This window comes from Mytilus californianus, unplaced genomic scaffold (genome assembly GCF_021869535.1).
Source record: "Mytilus californianus isolate M0D057914Y unplaced genomic scaffold, xbMytCali1.0.p SCAF_105, whole genome shotgun sequence".
NCBI classification, from domain to species: Eukaryota; Metazoa; Mollusca; class Bivalvia; order Mytilida; family Mytilidae; genus Mytilus; species Mytilus californianus.
Window position 1 is genome coordinate 1 of NW_026262588.1, and position 22,779 is coordinate 22,779.

Consider the following 22,779-nt stretch of genomic DNA (forward strand, 5'->3'; position numbering starts at 1 on the left):
CCTTAAGAATATAAAGAAATAATATTATAATAATATCTATTGATTCCAATCAAAAGTACATTGTATTCTAATAACATAGTCTGAATCCGTAAGCTTATGTTAGTGACTTGCAGATATAGCTGTATTTATTTTCACACGGTTGGTCGTACATCATTTGACCTTCTTTTTTGACTGCTATGCATTCTCCTTTATTAGGGCCGTCAGGTTGTCCTTTGTCCCAATTGGGGGCATGAAATGGGTTCTTAAACGGGTCAACACCCCAAGTCCACTGGTAGTTGTCTTTATGTCCAGATGTCCAGTAAAACGGGGTAGATATCTGTAATTAAAGAAATGTATGCATCATCCAGGAAGCTTGAAGAAGTTAAGGAACGACCATTTAACTTCAAGGAGGGGGGGGGGGGGGGGGGGGAGGGTTACGGTTTTTTTCATAAAAAAAATATTCTGATCCCCAATTAACAATATTATGGTCAAGCAGATGACAAAAAAAATATTTTCTGATTCCAGATTTTCCCCCATACCTTATAGTGTTAAATTTTGAAAAAAAATGATTTGTTTGAGAGCGTCGAAAAACTAAAAAAAAAAAATGTTCGGGCTTTGAGTGAAAAAAATTCTGACTCAGACAAAAAAACATAACCCCTCTTGAAGTTAAATGGTAGCTCCCTAATCAGCGTGGAGCTTATATAGTTACACATGGAATCATTGTAATTTGATAGATTTTATCCATTAAGCTTTCCAAAAGTGTTCCAGTAGCAGCTAAGCTAAATGAGTACTCCACCAGCACAACTTATGGAGGGCGCCTATATCAATACTTGGTAACCGTCACCCTTTTTGTTCATCTTTGAAAACACAGTGGTACTCATTGACTGAATGACTTACGACACGGGATAATCCGTGATGAATCAATGCAAAAATGTACCATTGTCACAAAACATGTATAATTTGGTATAATACAAGGCTACCCATGTTCAACTAAGTTGGTGGCCTCGATTTATGAACAAATGAAATTCTTTAACCGTCTTAAGTGTGAAAAATGGACAGTTTTCAACGTCATATCAGAATTTTATTAAAACAAAAAACAAGAGGGCGCTTAATTCAATATACATAATCAAGTCATCTAAGTAAGTAAGTTTAATGAAAAAATGCTTAAAGCGTTTTTTAGTTATTTTTCGAGGAATGGAAAATCACCACTTTTTATGATTAAAGTCCCAATAATACTCCAAAATTCGGAAACGGAAAATCTAAATTTTATCGGAATCAAAAGAAAGCTTACGTCAATAGATTATAAACAATTTGCCAAAGTTTCATGAAAATTGGTATAAAGCGTTTTTGAGCTATTGACGGACGGACGGACGGATGGACAGACAGATGAGATGAACAGACAATGGTATACCACAATACAACAGCTTGTTTTTTAGATATAAGCCAAATTTGGCGGGAAATGATTCTCTCTAGATTTTTCATACTTTTAACATTGTCCGCTATTCTCTTTTAAAAACTATAAAAAAATAACAAGGATTTTATAAGATTTTTTAAATATTGCTTTTAAAACTATATGAAATCAAATTATGAAAAGAAAAGTAGGGGTTAGTGGACAAAATTATTTAATGGCAAAACATGGATAAAACCAGAGGATTTCGAAAATGTGGCAAAATTTCAAAAACAAGAGGAGCGAACATCCTTAAAACATAAACGACTAATAGACAAACCAGTTTACAAAACACAGCATAAGGGAGCTACCATTTTTATGGGGGGCTAGGATGAAATTTGAAAAAAATAGGCAGGACAGGAGTTTTGAGTAAAAAAAAAAAGGCAGGATGAGACACTTTGCAAAAAAAAAGGTAGGATGACAATTTATGTTAAAAAAAGTCAGGATAAACTAAAAAAAAAAAAAAGGCAGGACCGAATAAAGTGAAAAATAAAAAGGCAGAACAGAGATTACAACCAAAAAAAAAATGCAGGGCAAAATTTTTCATCCTAGCCCCCCCCCCCCCCCCCACCCCCCCCCCCCTAAAAATCAAATGGCAGCTCCCTAAAAGACTAAAGACTGAGCAACACGAACTTCATCAATAACACCTGGAGTGAACTCTAATGCTCCTGAAGAGTAAGCATACATGTATATAACCTCCTTTTTAGTAGGGTGCCGATTTTTCAACAGGTGAGCAAAATAACTTGGTTGAGATTATAGCAAATTTCGGATAAAAATAGTTTTATTTTCCATCATCCGAAAATAAAAACGCTTCACCATGAAAAATAAAACAAAATAAACCAGACTTTGATTGTGTTTCTTTTGGTACGGTATCAAGTTGATTATAACCAAACCAAATATTACCTCACAATATTTTGGTTTATTATATACTTAGTAGTAAATACAGATAAATTGTATGTGTAATACAGTCATTGGCAAGCGTGCTGTATCAGCCACCCGTGATGATATCGATATCAGCACGGTTGCAAAGGCTTTATCACACCTTTAATCTGCATGACGTCACGTCATCGATTGCAGTCACTGTTGCAAAGGCTTTATCAAACCCCTAACCTGTATGACGTCATGTCAAACCTCTAACTGTATGACGTCATTTCAAATCCCCTTATATGTATGACGTCATGTCACATAAAAAACATTTACGTGAGGTACATGTATATAATAAAGTGTATATGATATGGCTTTTTCAATATCACACACCGTATCAACCCTAAACCAATATAATCCCTCGAGCAGAGCTCTTGGGATTATATTGGTGTCTCGGGTTGAAACGGATGTGATATTGAAAAAGCCATATGATATTCTCTATTTATCTTTATTTAGAAAAAAATCTAATATATGAAATATATTGCAAATATTGTACAAAGTAAAATTTCGCATTTCTTTGATGACTGCGATCAAAATTGTTAACCAGCACATCAAGGTCCAAGTATAATTATAAAACAGGTGCATCAGAGGTTATTCATTTGGAGCGTCTTTTTACCACACAACACCACAGAATACCACAGAGCACCCAAAATATACCACAGAATTTCACAAAATACAATAAAACTACTTAAATATACCACAGAACATTCAAGTTACTTTACAAAATGCAAAACTTATTGTAACGTTTTAGCATTTGCGCTGTTTCACCCTTTTCTTAACTGCACTGTTCTTTAAACAGGTCATGCTCAGTATTAGTCACCAAGTTTCCTTTTTGTTAATAACTTTACAAAATACATAATTCTATGCACCAAAACCAAATTTCTATAATTTGGATAACACTAATGACAGGACGATTGACCGGATGATGACCAGACGAGATATAAATGATCATATAAACTTTTTTGTTATCTGCATGATCATTTTTTTTATATTTGGAGACCTTAAGGCTTTAAGATACTCATAAAACTCATATTAATGAAAATCTAAAAATAAATTTTTTAAAAAAATTGTGGTTTGAGCATAAAAAGTTGACCGGACGGTTTTCACAGTCGTCGATTTACGTTTCCAATGTATTGAACTGACCGACAAAAAGTGTTATTAATATCTCTTTTGTTTTACAATGTGCGGAAGGTTGTGGGTTCGAACCCCGGCCGGGTAAAACCAAAGACGTTAAAATTGGTATTAGCTGCTTCTCCCCAAAGCAGTTTAAAAATAACATACTCATAAACATTTAGAATGTCAAGTAAATGACTTAAGTTGCTGAATTTAGCAATGTTTCTTTAAAATTTGAACGACAGACCACTTGACCTAAACAAGTCTGAGTTATACAAATTAACGAAAGGTTTTAGCTTCAATCGACAAACCTCGTGTGACTGCGCTTCTCTCCATCTATCTATGTAAGATGGAGGTACGGAATCGGCCGAGTTGTGACGAATGTAACGCGTGTGTCTTGGTTCTAAACTGGACCCCTGATGTTGTTTCGCTCTTATCTACACAAGTGGCGAAGTATCAAACAGAGGATGGCCAGTTTATCTTGGTTCTGACTACGGGTACCCTTACCGAAAAAAAGCCTTGTGGCAAACATTTGCAGCAAACATTTGCTGCAAACTTGCCACAAACATTTTACCATGCAAATGAAGGTTGCGGCAAGCTTGCAGCAAACATGAAATTGATAAATATGCAAATTAGATTTGCTGCAAACTTGTGGTACACATATACCAATGTCATGTGTGTAGACAATTTAAAAAAATTAAAATTTGAAGGGCAGGCATAGCTAGGATCTGACTGTTTATTAAAAATCAGAACGAATCAATCATTTGAATTTTGGCACTACAGTAGCACAAGAAAAATAATGTTGGGAGAACTTAATAAGGGCATACGATACAGTTACAGGGGAGGTAATGACGTTGCTAACGTAAAGTTTTATTTTTGCTACGTCAAACAGTGACTTATTGGGAAAAGGTGCATTTTTGGACTGGTTTTTATCATGTAGACTGTTTTAGCTTGAAACCGAGTTCATGGACCCCTCTTTTTTTAAATGACATTAGGTTTGATTACGTATGAAGATAATTTGTACCATTTTTATGAAAAAGTTACGAATGAAATGTTTTTAAATAAGATAAATATACATGTACAGCAAAAAATGCCGTTTTTTTTCTTTCTAAAATTATGAATCTTTGATAAAAAATAATTATTTCCAAAAAATTGTTATACAAATTTAGAGCATACTTATGTCATAAAGAAGATTTTCCTAATGTTTTTACAAGGATCCGCGTGTGTTTATCTTTTGAAACAAAAACATTAGGAATTTCTTTCCAAAGGATAAAAATGTCAAAAAAAAAAGTGAGTAAATGTTTAAAATTTCGACCCCATCTATCTCTTAACCCTTTCCTCCATGAATTTTTTTTTTTTTACATACCTGTTTCGCATAGGATTTTTCAATAAAATGTTGAAAATAAGCTTACTTTAATGAAATATTGACTGTGCCTTTAATAGACCAGTTAAATATATATAATTTTGGTCAGTTATATATCAAAATAAGAACTTTATTTTCTGGTAATTTTTTTTCATATATTTTGTTGCCATGGTAACAATTTTATAGATATAAATACGAAAATACGCTAAAATTAGGGTAGCCACTTGTAACAGCAGTTACATCTTATGGAAACCATGATATGTTTGACTGTCTATGAATAAGCTGAATGTTTACCCTTTTTTTATGTGAAAACGTCCCAATTTTTTTCCATAGCAACAGATTTATTTCCCTAGCAACAAAGTAAATTGTGATGAAATTAAAAAAAAAATTAGAAAAATTCATGTTTGTTGACTCTTATATTATGTAAATAGGAAACATAAAGGGATGTTTTATCATAATATGTTTCCCTAGCAACAGTTTCCATCCAGAGCAACCAAAGGAAATTTTCTTTATAATATGCAAATTGAACAACAGTCCATAAAAAAAACCATTTTCAAAAAAATGTATCATTTCATTCACTGGAAAAACTTTACTTCTTGCAACCAAATGATGTCTTTAAAAAATAAGCTTCTACAAAAAAAAAAAGGGCAACAGTGGCTTAGTGGTCTAAGTAGTTGAACATCTGTAACACTAGCTTATCAACACTGAGGTTGTGAGTTTAAATCAGGCAGGAGGCAGGTGCGCTCGACTCCAATCTTAATTGACTAGGATTGTCAGTATTTCTGGTGGTTCTCTTTTGGCACTCTGGCTTACTCCACCAATTAAATTTGACTGCCATGAAATAGCACAATAGAATAAATGAATTCAATATAAATTTGTTTTGTAATCCAATATTTTAATGCTCAAAGTCAAATGGCAAATGGCAGTCCATGTTGCTGATGATAGTGTTCAAAGCAGGATTCTCTGCATAAATGAATGTTACAGTTCGAGCAGCCATATACAGTTTCTTTTCGTTTCTTTTCTCCCTGCTTGGTGCACCATTTGCATCTTCTTTTTGTCCTGTTCAAACGAACACTAACATGGTTATTGTTAGGTTGTTGATTAACGATTCTCCTGTTCCTTTTGGTGAAATTCCCAATCAGTTGCTTGGCAATGTCGATGCGAAAATCCAACAAGGAATAGCGCTTCTTTCTTGGTTGATAACCAACAGATTCATTCATAACAATGAACGCATTAGTAATGCATAAGTTAATAATGTAAAAAAACAAATATTTCCACCATTTCTTTGCTGGTCTGCCTACAGGTGTTTTAGCACGGAGCTGATTGTTTCTGTCTACACCTCCCATGTAATTGTGATAACCTTCAACAGGGGGGAAACTGTTTATTTCAATCCTAGTGCCATTTTTCAGTCTTCTAAAGGTGGAGCCTTCACCTGTTGGATTAGAGTTGGTTGACAGGAAATGCACCTGAAAAGAAGTTTGTTAATTGTTCAGAATAGCATCAATAAAGTACAATAACAGACCAAGTAACTGGAAAACAATTCTTAATTGCTGTTCTTCATTTTTAAATGACAACAAGACCTTTAACTTTAAGCAACAAATCCTGTAAATAAATATGTCATTTTTTTAATCTTATCTGTCAAAAAGGTTTTTTTTAGGTTCATTTTCCTATTTCACAAATAGATATGAAACTAAAAACCCATTACTATGATCTGTAAAATAAGTTAGATTTAAATGAATTCTTATTTTATTTAAATCATTTTATTGATAAATTTTCCTCATATGTCACTAAAACATTTACATCAATAGTACCGCTTAAGTCCACGCTAGGGGCCGTCTTGACCTTGTTGTAGGGTATGAATGATTGGTTCATTGTTAAAAGACCCTACATCAACTGTCAAGATGAAGAACAGGAATAAAAGACCTGTTCAATGATAATTTTCTATGTTTTCAATGTATTGTGTGCGATTTTGTCCCATGTACATTTACTCCATATCCTTTCATTTTTTCTACATATTATTTTCTGTTTACTTACTTTTTTCTTATCTTGCCACACAGTTGCTACCAGATTGCCATTCTGGCGGGCAATACTCTCCCCTCGCGCCATCCTGGGGGGATCTGTTATGTCTTCTGGAAGACCAACTGCTGTGCATTTTATTGTACCACATCCATAAATGCCATTTCTTTCTAAACATCTAAACAATGGTACTGATGTAAAGTATCTGAAAATAAATATGAAAAAAGTATATTTTTTGTTTCTATGAATTATCTTTTCCAAAAATCAGGTCGATCAACTATAACACAAGAGATTAAAAATTTGTTTTAAAACCTCTATCCCAAATCCCTGTTCTATTCATAATTTTGCTTGTATTTTTTTTAAGCCCATGTTTATCTCCTTGTTTATTTACTATCTAGGTTTTTTCATATTTTATTAATTGTTTTTGACATTTGACGAATATTCACAACATCTCATTGTAGGCATCAGAACAATACTCATGGTCAGTATTCTGTTAATTTGCATATTTCAAGGTGTAATTAATATACACTTTAGATTCATTATTGTTTTTCCTATTTTAATGTAATTAAGAAATTACCTATCCATATATATATGGTGTCCTTTCCATTTGAGGTCCTTGCATAGCAGTTTCACCACTTTTTCCCTTAGTTTAGGCCCTTTGTTTGGATCGTCCTTGCCCATGTATACATTGAATTGATGACAGTATCCAGATGTTGAATCAGCCCGCATCCAAACTTTCATACCTCTTTTGATTGGTTTCCCTGACAAAAAAAATCATCATTTCACATTCTATTTCTTTTTTTTTCAGGTCTCTAAAGAAAATATGTTAAAATAAGAAGATGTGGTATAATTGCCAATGAGACAACTCTCCACCTTGGACCAAATGACATACATGTTAACAACTATAGGTCACCGTTCTGCCTTCAACAATGAGCAAAACTATACCGCATATTCAGCTATAAAGGCCAAAAATTGATATTTGTTTTCAAGAATGTTGAGAGATCTAACTAAAATATGATTTTGCAGATGTTTCAAATGAAAAAGGCGACAGTCATCTTAGAATGTCAATAGTTTGTTTATATTGAAATTAGAAGAAATAAAATCAAATGACAATATATTTACAAGTGAAAGAGAGGGGAAAGATACCACAGGGATATTCAAACTCAAAAGTCGAAAATAAAGGAATGAAATGCAACCAGATAGAAAAACATTTTTTTCTGCTCTTAGGTCGGGTTGTTGTCTCTTTGACACATTCCCCATTCTCAATTTTACTTAGACTTCCAATGTAAAAGAAGAATTAGGATTGTATTCAATTGTGTACAAATAATAAAATTACCTGGCATGTACTGTTTAATTGAAAATCTTCCCTTGTATTTCACCATTGCTTCATCCACTGTTTGATTCTGTTTTGGTTTGTAATGGTATTTGGAAGTATGATCTACCATGTTGATGATTGGTCTAACTTTATGTAGTTTGTCGAAACCTTCAGTGTCCCTTGGTACTGCTGTTTGATTGTTATTGACATGAATATACTGATATAGTTTTGAGAATCTGTTTTCTGTCATCACACTTCTTATACCAGTGTTTCCTAAGAATGGATCTGAACTCCAGTACAGTCTGTATGATGCCAACTGCATCACCCCCATCAATATGTTGATTCCAATGAATGCTTTGATTTCATCAGTAGTAACCTGTTAAATTAGAATTAATACTCAGGTTTATTGCAAGAAAGAGCTGTGGCATTTAGGTATTGAGTGCGTTCAATAATCCAGTTATTATGTATTTAATATTTGAAATAAACTTTGTTTGTCCTGGTATTCAATATAAATAAATTTCAAAACTGAAAGTCCTGTAAGCCAAGCTCAAAAGATGATGTGCCAAACTTGGGACTTAAATACATGTATCAATATGCAGCCCAATCCCAGGCATTAAACATGTTGAATACAATGACTTGCATAGGTAGAACAAAAAATGAAAAGGAGGTACATAGTTGCGTTGTTTGGATGAAAATCTATGAGCATAATCAAATAATACAGAGAAGAGATAGAGAACATGTAGTGAATGTGTACAATGGTGTGCATTTACATTGTAGGATATATATCTTTGCCATATAAAAGTTAAAAAAAAATAAACTCATTACGGAAAAAAAATAAATTCGGATGAAGAAATGAAATTGAAAGCAGTGGCGGATCCAATACTTTTCATAAGGGGTGGCTTTTCATAAGGGGTGGGGGCCCACTGACTGACCTAAGGGGGTCATGCTTCAGTGATTCCCTATTAATCAACCAATTTTTTCCCACAAAAGGGAGAGCCCGGGCCCACCCCTTGATCTGCCTATGAAAAGCGCAGAAGTACATTTTTGATAGCAAGATTATGCAAGATTTTAACAAATTCTGTTAGGCATTTGCAGTGGCGAATCCGCAAGGGGGGGTTTGTAACTCCTTTTTTTTTTTTACGATCAATGCATTTGAATAGGGACATATAGTTGGACCCCCCCCCTTTTATAAATGGCTGGATCAGCCCGTGTTTTGGATATGTGTACATTATTTTACCCCTTATAAAACCAGCACTTCCCTCAAACATTATCAACATAACCCTCCAACCCTCTTTCTGTCTTTAAAATAGACATCTTCATTACTCCCCATCTCTTTTTCCAAGGTCCATAGAAGATTTTAAAGAAAAAGTTGAGATTGATGGAGGACAGTTTCATTTATAAGACATGAAACATACACCAATCTCAATATTTATGATAACATTTTGTTTACCTCTTCCCAATGCTGGTCATTTTCTGAAGTCTGTTCAGCATACAAGTTTGTTTGCTCTGATAGGTGTTGAAAAAATCGTTCTTCAAAAAACAACTGAAAAAAATCAACAGCTTGTGCGTTCAATGGCAACATGTGCACAGGACCTGTCACTTCATTGAAATCTGGTATTTCAATATCCTCCAACTGTTCAGACCAAAAGTCATCATCAGATACACTAGTGAGTTGGCTGCTCGGAATTTCACTCAGCTGTGATTCAAACTCACCATCACTGTCCGGCAATTCATCATCGTCTTCCTCAATATCAGAATCAGGGTTTCTGTCAGAAAGGTCTGAAGCTACTTCAGATTCTTCATCAAATGATAAATCTGATGTTCTCACTGAACTAGGAGGGCTAACTGAACCTGGACTGTCATTTTCGTCCTGCAAATCTGATAACCCGAACCCCAAAAATTGCGAAGATTGGGAAGAAAGGAAAATCTCCATTTCTTCAGTCGGCCATGTTTTATTATCCAAAATGAATTTCCAAGTACACAAATGTAAAAGCTGTTTATTTTTTTTTTGCAAAATGATATTTCATGAACATAGAAGTTCACGGAATACTGTATAGATGTATTTATTAAAATAAAGTACGAGGATAAAAGGGTATCGTCTTTTTTACGAGAAAACAGCACTGCAAGTACGGTACTATATTATGAATTCCGAGCCGTGGGCGGGGTTTAGAAGTTCGATCAGAAAAAGTTGAAAAACTAGTTATTTACGTTCAATTTATTAAGAAAATGATTGAGGTTTAAAAATCATTCCTTTTTCTTGAAATATTTCTTTAAAACATTGCAATGAAATGTTTTTTTCTGGTTAATAAAAGTTATGTGTTCCCGCCCACTTTATGACTCGTTGATGCGTAATCGCCGGAAGTCGGAAAAGGGATTCCCCAAAGAATTCACATGTTTACATTTTACACGGTATCACCTTCTTGTTCAAAATGTGTCGGGGAAAAAGAGTGGTATGGCATCGACTGCATATCTTTCAATACTTAATCGAATTTCTGATATTGCAAATGCTATTTTAAACACAATTGTGTAATGCAAAGTATTTTATTGCAATTTTCTTCTGCTCTAAACTGGGAAATGACATCGACTTGATCTTCCATCATTTTAAAAATTTTAAAAATCTTACCAAAAGTCATTTAACTCGAAACTGTATCGTACAAAATGAAGATAAGGCATTCAATCAACAGTTGTAATCAATAACTCATGACAAAAATCGTAATTAATGCAATTTCAGCTGCTTTGAAAAGTTGTCAACAAAAAGTTGGACAAAATGGCGACGGCGTTAAAAAAAAGAAAACAACAACAAGTTTAAAATTATAATTCACGTTGACAAAAAATTATTTCATCAAGAAAATTTATACCAGTTATTCACAAGTTTATACTTCTTATTTTGGATACAAATTTGATAAATTTTGACACGGATTACTCGAGGACAAAGCGTTTCAACTGAGGTTGTTAACAGAGGCGTCAAAAGGCGTCATTATGGAGTAAAGGGGGAGGCGTCAAAAGGCGTCATTATGGAGGAAAGGGTTAAAGTCGGTTTCACTAATTAACAACAATAAGCGACATAAAAGCGTCAAGAAGCGACAGGAAGAATAAATTAGCGACAAGAAGAAAAATTTAGCGACAAGAAGCCAAATTTAGCGACAAAATGTTTAAATACTTAGTAAGTCTATTAAGGTAGATCCATGGTATACCGCCATCTTGGATTATACAATCGCAGTACACAGTCGGTCTAGTTTTTTTGCCTAAATCTGCAAATTTGGAGACAGATTTGCAATTTATTGGTTAAACTATTTATTTATATAAAGAAAAAATAGTGATTTATTGCATTATTCAAATGTTTAAACAAAAACCAAATGATTGTGTTTTTTAGAATCAATTATTTTAACTGAGCCATTTAAGGGGAGATAACTCTTTTAGTAAAAAAAATTATACTGGACTGATGGGGAAATCTTAATTTTTTTACTTGTAGCAAGAAAACAAGTTCGGTGACACAATTTTTTCTTTTTTATTTTCTGAAAGCATATTATAAAACCTATCTTCTCTATCTCATAGATTTCTTTAATGCATACAAATGTGTTTTTTCAAGAACAATCTAAGCAAATTTGGGCCATTTTGAACGACTCATAGCTTGAAAAATAGCACGGTGACCCATACTTTTTATTATATTTAAAAAAAAAAAGCATAGTAAAATCTTCATTTTGGCAAAGTTTAAGAAAATTCTATCTGAGGAAATATATACCGATGATCTACCTTAAAACAAAAGAATTATAGAAAAAGTCGATTAATTACATGCAGTTGATTATTTGCTGTTTTATAAAGTTTCAATTTTTGTTAGATGTAGTACCACTAAGTACAATATAGTCTTGCGATGAATTTCTAGTAAAACTTAATTTATTACATTTTTTTAATGTATGTATCAATCTGAACATTAAGTTACAATCCCATGTCCCATCCTATATATATATATATATTTACTAGAAGATATATATATTCAGACTGTCGGCTCAGAGGTAAAATGTGTAGAAAATTCAGTCCGCAAGTTTATACAGGGGAGGCAATTTAAAAAGATCTAAAGAATCTTGTTGTGTTGCCTTCATAATCTGGACATTTCAAACTTGAAATCAGTCATGACACCTATGATGCATAGCCTTCTTACTATGTAACATATTACAATAAAGAATACTAGTCTGCACTTATTTCTTACAAAAAAAAAATGAAAGATTACACCCCTACCCCAGCTGGCAGATTTTCACTTTTTTATCATCTTACCATTTTTACTTAAGGAGAGAACAAAATCCTAATATATGATGTTTCAAATCAACAGAGAAGTCAAACATGGTTATTTAGGAGGAATTATTGGATTGCCAACTCTATTTATAGTTGACTGAAAGAAACAGTTTAAGCACCAAATCATGAAAAATGATATTAAAGTCCATTCCACATTTTACAGCATGCCTTACATTACTTGGTTAAGGGGTATATACATGTTTACACTAAATCAATGAAGGATTTTTTTTTACCTATGCAATTTGTAAGTTTATCAATAAAAAGTTGATTAAGGGCAACTATGATAAAAACAGCCCTTAAATTCCACCCCTGGGAGTGAAAATTGCTGATTCAGCAAATTTTGCTTGATCTGTGGGTAATAAAGTAAAAATTTACCTAGAAAGTAGAACTTCATTATTTTTATGTAACTTGCAATACATTTTTAATTATAAATGCTCGCTTTAACTTTTCACAGTGTCTGACACATGTGCAACCACTGGAATTTGAGACGTGACATATTTTATTTGCCTGTACATCCTATTATTTTCACCGAAATAAATAACTTGTATAATTTCTTATTTTTTTCCACATAAGTACAGCTTTACTAGTTTTCTTTAGGTTTAATTTGTAGTTCTGTGGTAACATGACACCAGTATGAGCTTTTTTGGAACCAGCAAGTGGTTAAGGGGTCCTTACTTATTCATTTATTAATTAGCCCTCATATTTGGCTGAAATAGAGATAGCAATAGGGGTTTCTTTACACTAACAAGACATTTTTTTTGACAAAGAATGTAATTATGATTGTTTATCAGCAAGATTAAATAGTTTATTCATTTTCGAATTTCCATGCAAATGTCATTAATTGTTTTGATTTCTGACAATGAAAAGCACAATAAAGGTAAAATGATTATGTAAGGGGACCTAATTTAACTTAATGCATACATGAGAAATAGACAAACAGTCAACTTAGAGATCTATATATTCTAGTACATGTTTTGTAAAAAAGATTTTAGAATAATAGTTAAATGCCATCTAAAGAATCTTGTTGTGTTGCCTTCATAATCTGGAAATGCTTAAAGTAATGTAAGGCATGCTGTAAAATGTGGAATGGATTTTAATATCATTTTTCATGATTTGGTGCTTAAACTGTTTCTTTCAGTCAGATTAACTATAAATAGAGTTGGCAATCCAATGATTCCTCCTAAATCACCATGTATGACTTCTCTGTTGATTTGAAACATCATATATCTGGATTTTGTTCACTCCTTAAGTAAAAATGGTAAGATGATAAACAAGAGGCTCTCAAGAGCCTGAATCGCTCATCTGTTATCTTTTTTGCTTAAATCTTTCATCAATGATTATTTTTGCTTTTTACCCATATGTTCCATTTTAGCCATAGTGTCTATGTTTCTTGACATACAAGGAAATGAAATACAAAATTTATACTAGATTCGTTTGAGAAGATTTTTAAAGTTAAAAAACATAAAATAACTTGTGTAAAATTGTCCTTAAAGGGCAATAACTCCTTAAGGGGTCAATTGAAAATTTTGGTCATATAAACTTTTTTGTAGATCTTACTTTGCTAAACATTTTTGCTGTTTACAGTTTATCTTTATCTTCAATAATATTCAAGATAATAACAAAAAACTGCAAAATTTCCTTAAAACAACCAATTTAGTGGCAGCAACCCAACAATGGGTTGTTCGGTGTGTCTGAAAATTTCAGGGCTGATAGATCTTGACCTTTTAAACATTTTAACCTCATGTCAGATTTGCTCTAAATGCTTTAGTTTCTGAGATATAAGCCAAAAACTGCATTTCACCCCTATGTTCTATTTTTAGCCATGGCGGCCATGTTTGTTAATGGATCAAAATTTCGGATACAATTCATAAACTAGATTCCTAAAGGAACATTCATTCAAAGTTAAGAAGTATTAGGCACAATAGTTTCAGAAGAGAAGATTTTTAAATGTTAGCAAACTTGATGAACACATTTCGTAAAATTGTCTTTAAAGGGCAATAACTCCTTTAGGGGTCAATTGACACATTTGGTCATTTAACTTTTCTGTAGATCTTCCTTTGCTGAACATTATTGCTGTTTACAGTTTATATCTATCTATAATAATGTTCAAGATAATAACAAAAAACTGTAAAATTTCCTCAAAACTACCAACTTAGTGGCAGCAACCAACAATGGGTTGTTTGGTTTGTCTGAAAATTTCAGGGCTGATAGATGTTGACCAAATGAACAATTTTACCCATGTCAGATTTGCTCTAAAAGCTTTAGTTTTGGAGATATAAGCCAAAAACTGCATTTGACCTCTATGTTCTATTTTTAGCCATGGCGGCCATGTTTGTCGATGGCTTAAAACTTCGGATACAATTTATAAACTAGATATCCTAAGGAACATTTAGATGAAGATTGAAGGTATTTGGCCCAGCAGTTTCAGAGGAGAAGATTTTTAAATGTTAGCAAACTTGATGAACAAATTGTGTAAAATTGTCTTTAAAGGGCAAAAACTCCTTAAGGGGTCAATTGACAATTTTGGTCATATTAACTTTTTTGTAGATCTTACTTTGCTGAACATTATTGCTGCTTACAGTTTACATATATCTATAGTAATATTCAAAATAATGACAAAAAACTGCAATTTTTTTTAAAACTACCAATTCGGTGGCAGCAACCCAACAATGGGTTGTTCGATTCGTCTGATAATTTCAGGGCCGATAGATCTTGATCAATTAAACAATTTTACCCCATGTCACATTTGCTCTAAAAGATTTACGTTTTTGAGATATAAGCCAAAAACTGCATTTGACCCATATGTTCTATTTTTAGCCATGGCGGCCATGTTTGTCGATGGATCAAAACTTCGGATACAATTTATAAACTAGATACCCTAAGGAACATTTAGTTAAAGTTTGAAGGTAATTGGCCCAGTAGTTTCAGAGGAGAAGATTTTTGAAATAGTTTACGACGACAGACGACGACGACATACGACGGCAGACGACAACAGACAACGACGACAGACGACGGACGCCAAGTGATGACATAAGCTCACATGGGGCCCTTCGGGCCCCGGTGAGCTAAAAAGTGAAAATCTGCCAGCTGGGGTAGGGCTGTAATCTTTCTTTTTTTTTGTAAGAAATAAATGCAGACTAGTATTCTTTATTGTTATATGTTACATAGTAAGAAGGCTATGCATCATAGGTGTCATGACTGATTTCAAGTTTGAAATGTCTTGGTTAAGGTAGCACGGTAGTATTTGCATTCCAGAATTTAGGTTGCTCTTTTGTGTACCCTACTTAAGTCAATGTATCTGAACATTATGATTGGACAAAAATACAGTTTCAACTGAACATACTTTCCCAAACTGAGGGATGAATCAGGTGTAGAAAAATATGAAATAATTTTACATACAGATGCAAATGAATCTTTTTTAAAAAATTTAAATTTTGTATTCACTGCACGATAAAAGACCTAAAAGCACTAGTGGCCTTAGGTTCTTAAAGATAGCAAAAAAAGTAAACGGTCATGATACATATTCAAATTCATTTCTGAATAGTAAAATGAAAGCACTTCAGTTAACTGTGAATTTTGGCAGTGTTAGAAAGTGGTGAACATTCTAAAAAGGCTATCATTATCACTTATGGGCCAGGAAATACTACCGTGACACCTATAAGACACGGATCGATTGGTTTCCTCTGGCATGTTGAGGGAACGGGTGAAAAAGTTTGATCTTATACTGAACAAAATAATTGAAAAAATTATAATCTAATAAGTTGGTCACCCTCCCTTCAGTCGCACGGGAATTAAGATTGCGTACTTAGGAAACACAAATTATTTCAAGACTACACTGCAGAATGACCATTCTAAAAGTGCTTGAAACTTGAAAAGAGCAGTGATACAGGCTTCTATCTGGTCACAAAGGCGTGCGAAATTGACAAGGAATGATAATTGAGCAATGTTGAAACACTTTTAAGAGATTATTAGACAATTTTAAAAAGCATCATTGAAAATTGTCTAAAGAAACCAGAGCAACCCTTTTTTTCATCTGCAAAAAGAACGGAAAAAAAAAAGAATAACCCGAATGATAAAAACAGACCCGGCAGAATTGACCAGAATGGTAAAAACTGACCCATACATTTTTTTATGGCCTAGATATTATATTTGTCAATACTTACCCACTGCTAACTGTGTGATACATACACGTAAATTCGTAATTTACAACGGTTTGTTTTGTTATTTAAGGAATGACTGTAACATTTTTCTGTCTATGAAAAATTAACCTAAAAAATGTGGTGCACACTGAATAACCGCCTAGCTAGTTATTCAAAAGTGTGCACCACATTTTATAGGTTATTTCGAATAGACAGAAAAAACATTACAGTCATTCCTTATAATTTAATCTAAATTCCATTTTTAAGGAGTAAATTTGGTAAAAAAAAACGTTGGTGACGTCACGATCACATGACAAAATTATGTCTATAAGCTGATAGACAAAACACTTTCAGTCAATCAGAAGACGTGTTACATCCAAAATTAAATTATACGTACCTGTTTGAAATCGATGTACCGTTTTAACTCTCTAGTTTCCCAACTATAGGTTGGATAAAATAAGAGCGCGTTCATTTGTTTGCATGCTGCCTACAATGGAAATAAAGTTTAATTACAATATAAATAAATTATACTAAAATTCGGTAATAACTGGAGATATTATTTTGAAAATGATCAATTCCTATTGCGACTTTGCATAAATTATGAACTAAGCAATATAATTCACCGTTTCAGAATCTAAAATAAATGCATTCTGGGTAATATTTTCAAAAGTGTACATCAAAATGTCTCGATTGGTTGAAAACGTCAATGATTAATGACTCATTAACAATGAAAATTCAACCAATGACGTGACGTTATTTTCATTTTGATGTACGAACAATAAAATTACCCTTGGTCCTTTAGATTCTGAAATAGCCAATTGAGAATTGAAACGGGGAATGTGTCAAAGAGACAACAACCAGATCAAAGAGCAGAAAACAGCCCAAGGCCACCAATTGGAAAATCACGCACCCGGAGCCTGGCTTTAGCTGGCCCCTATACAATAATGAACACTAGTTCAGCAAAATGAGCGCCACAACATATAAATGAATAAAAATTTTAAAAAGAAACAAACAAGATCTTTACAAAGGCTACAGTTTCGAGACTTTGGACAGGAGCAAAAAACACACTCTTTTTTCTATTATAACACCTGCATAGCATGTTATTTAAAAGTGTGCACCACATTTTTGAAGTTATATCGAAATAATTCAATTTTGGATGTAACGCGTCTTCTGATTGGCTGTCGGTGTTTTGTCTATCAGCTCATAGAAACGTTACGCACGCTGTTCCTACAACCCATAGGATTTAAAAAAGAATCTTCGACATTTCCACCGCAAAACAAAAAAAAATGTTAGCAAACACTAACCACTATAAAAACAAATTCAGTATATGTTTTCAACAATGTTCTTATAGCTCTTGGTCATATGCTTAGTAATATCTAGTATATTTGAGGATTAAAACAACAAAGCTATTTAACTCTTATGTATAGTGATCTTATTTCTTATTCTCTGATCTTCCTGAAACTTGGCGAGAACAACGACATGTGTCGGTTATTTGTGACAATTAAGTCATTATTTTGTCAAATTTCATTTGACTCGGCGTCTGCATATTAAGCTGGAATAAGAAAAATGTCCAACGACGTTTTTCGTTGACTCAACGACTGAAAGTGTATTTTATAAGTAGATATAGCAGAAAATGTCTAAAAATGGTAAGATAATAATAACATCTACCAATAGTACAAATATTTGCCTCATTGTTCGTGAGTTCAAATATTGTAGATTCTATAAAATCTTCTCTTTACAGTCGTTTTTCAAGCGGTAGTCATTTTGTCCAAGCTGATATTTCATTTGTCAAAGCAATTAATGCGTTTTGTTTACCTGATATTTCAATAAGTTATTCATAATTTATAAAAACAAAAGTTAGATACACAAAGAGTACACAATGCCTAGATTTGTTTTTTTATTAACTACGTGTTTGGGTCTGAAAGGAATAAAATGCTACGAAACATTACAAAACGGTAGTCATTTTGTCCAAACGGGTAAAAACGTCGAAAAATCCGAAAAACGCTTATTTCCGACGTTGCATGTGCTAAATTTGTTTCAATTAAATGTTCCTGATAATAAAAACAAATCGTGTGGTGAAATTTGGAAAAAGACATTGAAGGCTGATGAAAAAAGAATAGTGCATATTGACAAACTCGGAACATAGTTTCGACACAGATTAATGTTGATATTTTATAACCATTTTTAGCTTTTAGTGATTTATTGTTGCTAGAGGCAAATGTTTGATTCAGAATGCGAATGATATGTACAACTTTTGCAAAGACAATTTGGAGACACCAAGACAGTTCTCTATATGTTAAAGGTGAATTTTTCGTTATGTTGCGGAAGTACCCTGAAATAGATATAGATCATTTAAAGTCGCCCCTTCAGTAAGATACATTCACCAAATTAAAAGTACAAGTACTCGAAAAGTTTTAGTTCGCGACTTGTCCTGCTACTCGTGTTATAACTGTCACTGAAACTAATTCATGTACTAGCGAAGCCAGACCTTTTCGTCAAAATAAACTTGTGCATGAAGACTACTTGCAAACATCGACGAAAACAGTTTCATTGAAATAATACAACCCGGGATTGTATTACCCATTTTTACGGACGATCCAGGAGAAGATTTCTAAAATTTTAAAAGTACACCAGACGTTAGAAAACTTAAGCAAGAAACAATAGATGATTTGGGAAATAATTTTGAAGCTGGGGTTCAAATAATTGAAGGGCTGTATTTCGACAAATTGTGTGTCAAGGAAAGTACAATTCATAATCAAGGGTAAAAAAATGATTTACCTGGTGAGTGTCGGATATATTTGTATTGGGATTGAATCAAGATATGGAAAATTTACAATGACATATGATATGCACCATAAAATTTAAGCAGCCTGTGATTAAAGTTTTGTGCTTCTAAAATTATGTTTTAATTTATTTATGGAAAACTGTGTATTTTAAAATAATTCCGTCCCATTTTGCCTTCCTACATTATTTACGACAATACAGCATTTTAAGGGGAATTAAGGGTAAACATTATTAATCGATTTCTACAACTTGAGGTAGTTCATGGTAAAAATACATCACAAAAATAACAGAGACAGAATCAACCCATAACATATAAAAAAAAACGAATGAAACTAACAATTTTGATTAATCGACGTCAAAAATTCAGAAAACACTCTTTGACGTTCCATTTTTGGTGTAACGTCGTGTTGTAGGAACATCGTACACAACGTTAGACATACTTCTGTCATGTGTCCGTGACGTCATCAACGTTTTTTCATGATTTACTCCGGCTTTAAATTATCCCAATATAATTGTTTGTAATATATGTAAGGTATAATAATGAGTAATATTTTTTCTGTCATTAAGGAATTACTGTAATATTTTTTCTGTCTATTCGAAATAACACAAAAAATGTGGTGCACACTTTAAAATAACACGCTACGCGGGTTATCCAGTATGCACCACATTTTTTATGTTATTTCTTCATAGACAGAAAAAATATTACAGTAATTCCTTAATGACAGAAAAAATATTACTCATTATTATACCTTACATATATTACAAACAATTATATTGGGTAACACGTTATCACGTGAAATGGAATAATTCAGTTAATTTTCATTTAATTGCAAGGACGAATAACCCTAAAAGTGTACACCAGCGGTGAATAACCCTATTATTCACCGGCGAATAACCTTTTGAGTTTCTTGATTTGTACACGAGTTATCTCCCATGAAAATGACGTCACAGACGTAAATAAACAAAATGGCAACGTTTAAGTTACAGGAAGCCCATCGAGAGACGAGGAAATAAGGCTTTGGACATGCATCTAGTGCCGATGATATCTCTTATAAACGGTCCTTTTCAGGGCCATCAATATTTTACAAAAAGATTCTACCTTTCTTGTACATACGAGAAATTCTAAAACACAAATGTATTTTCAAACGTCAACTTGTGTATGTTACTAAAGAAAGGTAAGTACTTTTCCAATGATTCAAAAGGCTCTTCCACTGTTAGTTCGGTATAATAAAACAATTGTGGCCCCTTAGAAGCGATGAATATTCAAAATTGTTAACCCTTAAAAATTATTTCACTTCGGGCTTTGCCCTCAGTGAAATAACCTTCTCGTGTTGACAATTTTGGATATTCACCTTTTCTACGGGCCATAATTGTATATAATTTAATTATAATTTATTTTTAAGGAGTAAAATATGAAAAAACGTTGATGACGTCACGGTCACATGACAAAATTATGTATATGAGCTGACAGACAAAACAATTCAGCCAATCAGATTGAGAAGACGTGTTAGATTCAAAATTTAATTATTTCACTTTATCACAACTCTTGAAATAATGAACTTGATATTTTAGACCAAATTTAGGCCCTTATCTTCATGAGATATATGATTTGTATGCACATTTAAATCGTTTATATAGATCGTCTGTATTTGTTGAAGAGAATTAAAAGTTGTATATGTTTTTAAACAATAATACAAATTATCCATCTGAATTTATACTTTGTCTTAATACATAAAAAAAATATTCGTGTGTAATTTTAACAGATTGTAAACCTGGATTGATATAATAAGTAGAACCTGTCACTATCGATAAACTACTGAGGGACTATTTTCATTTGCCTTTTATTAATTTTCCTTTCTTTATGACAATGTTCTATTTGCTTTTTCGCATGGTATGTAATAGAATAATTTCTCAGTGGCTCCTGTAAGCACTGAAGTATAGGAACATTTCTCAGTGGATTTGATATGCGCCGGTAAGCACTGACGTATAGGAACATTTCTCTGTTGATTTGATATGCGCCTGTAAGCACTGACGTATAGGAACATTTTAGCCTGTTGAAGACAGGAAACCATATCTTAACAGAGTATTATGTAGTCCTCTAGTTATTATTATTCATACTGAAGTAATTTTGATGTGAAATGAGTGATTTTTAGTGAAAAAAACGCTGAAAACTGGAAACGTAGAAAATCTTCGTTATTAATGATTAATATTTTTGAAATTCGATCTAATAGAAAAAAGAATATACTATTTTATGTTTATTTTGTGAAATCCTTTAGTTATCAATATTAATATTTGGGTAATTTTGGTTGAATATATGTTTTAAGACAGACAAACCCGGAAAACTGGAAATGAAAAAATCTCGGTTATTGATGGTTAAAACTTTCGAATTGGGATCTAAATAGATAAAACTATCTGATGTTTTATATCTTAAGAAGTCCTATAGTTATTAGTATTTAAAAAGATTGTAAGTTTGGGGTAAAATGTGATTTGTAGAGAAAAATTGTGAAAAATGGAAATAAAAAACTCGGTTATAATATTCATGGTTAAAACTTTTAACATAGGATCTTTATAGACAGACTATACTATATTATGTATATACATATGTATTCCTATTGTTATCGATATCAATAATAATCTATGTGTTGTGTGAAATATTTGGTTTTACGAACTAATTACAAAACAAGAATGTGTCTGTAGTACACGGATGCCCCACCCGCACTATCATTTTCTATGTTCAGTGGACCGTGAAATTGGAGTCAAAACTCTAATTTGGCATTACAATTAGAAAGATCATATCATAGGGAACATGTGTACTAAGTTTCAAGTTGATTTGACTTCAACTTCATCAAAACTGACTTGACCAAAAACTTTAACCAAAAATTTTAATATGAAGCGGGACAGACGGACAAACGGACGAACGAACGGACACACAGACAGAAAAACATAATGCCCCTAAGTGAAGGGCATAACAAATGAAAATTTAAAAATCATGGTTATTTTAGTTTGATTTTTAAAAACGTAAAATGGAGAATGGATACAAGGAATGTGTCAAAGGCCACTAATGGGTCTTTAACATAGCAAGTAAATCCGGCAGACGGAGGTGAGCTTTAGCTGACCCGGCCAGACCCCTGAATTATTTTGTACACTAGTTCAGCGAAATGGACACCACCCTAAACTCCGATACATACAAATAAACCAAAATCATAAAAAAAACACACAAGACAAACAAAGGCTAGAGGTTCCTGACTTGGGATAGGTGCAATAATGTGGCATGGTAAAACATGTTATGTGAGAACTCAACCCTCCCCTAGTTTCTCTAGACAATGTAGAATAAGCAAACGTCTCATTGGCAATCATACCACATCTTCCTATATCTATAGACACACAGTAAAACTCAGTTTTAAAGAAG

General features: G+C 32.9%; 1 protein-coding gene and 1 long non-coding RNA gene across 2 annotated transcripts; both read right to left on the minus strand.

The window, feature by feature from the left end:
• Window positions 1-6,215: 6,215 nt before the first annotated feature.
• Window positions 6,216-7,577, minus strand: LOC127719219 (uncharacterized). Its single transcript, XR_007990196.1, has 3 exons — window positions 7,420-7,577; window positions 6,861-7,047; window positions 6,216-6,292 (listed from the first exon to the last, which is right to left on the minus strand). It is a non-coding gene; the product is annotated as an uncharacterized LOC127719219 (long non-coding RNA).
• Window positions 7,578-8,110: 533 nt separating this feature from the next.
• On the minus strand, window positions 8,111-10,114 carry LOC127719221 (piggyBac transposable element-derived protein 5-like). The gene is made up of 2 exons (XM_052225239.1): window positions 9,608-10,114; window positions 8,111-8,533 (listed from the first exon to the last, which is right to left on the minus strand). The coding sequence occupies exons 1-2, from the start codon at window positions 10,088-10,090 to the stop codon at window positions 8,111-8,113; spliced, it is 906 nt and encodes a 301-aa protein (XP_052081199.1). The 5' UTR covers window positions 10,091-10,114.
• Window positions 10,115-22,779: the final 12,665 nt, after the last annotated feature.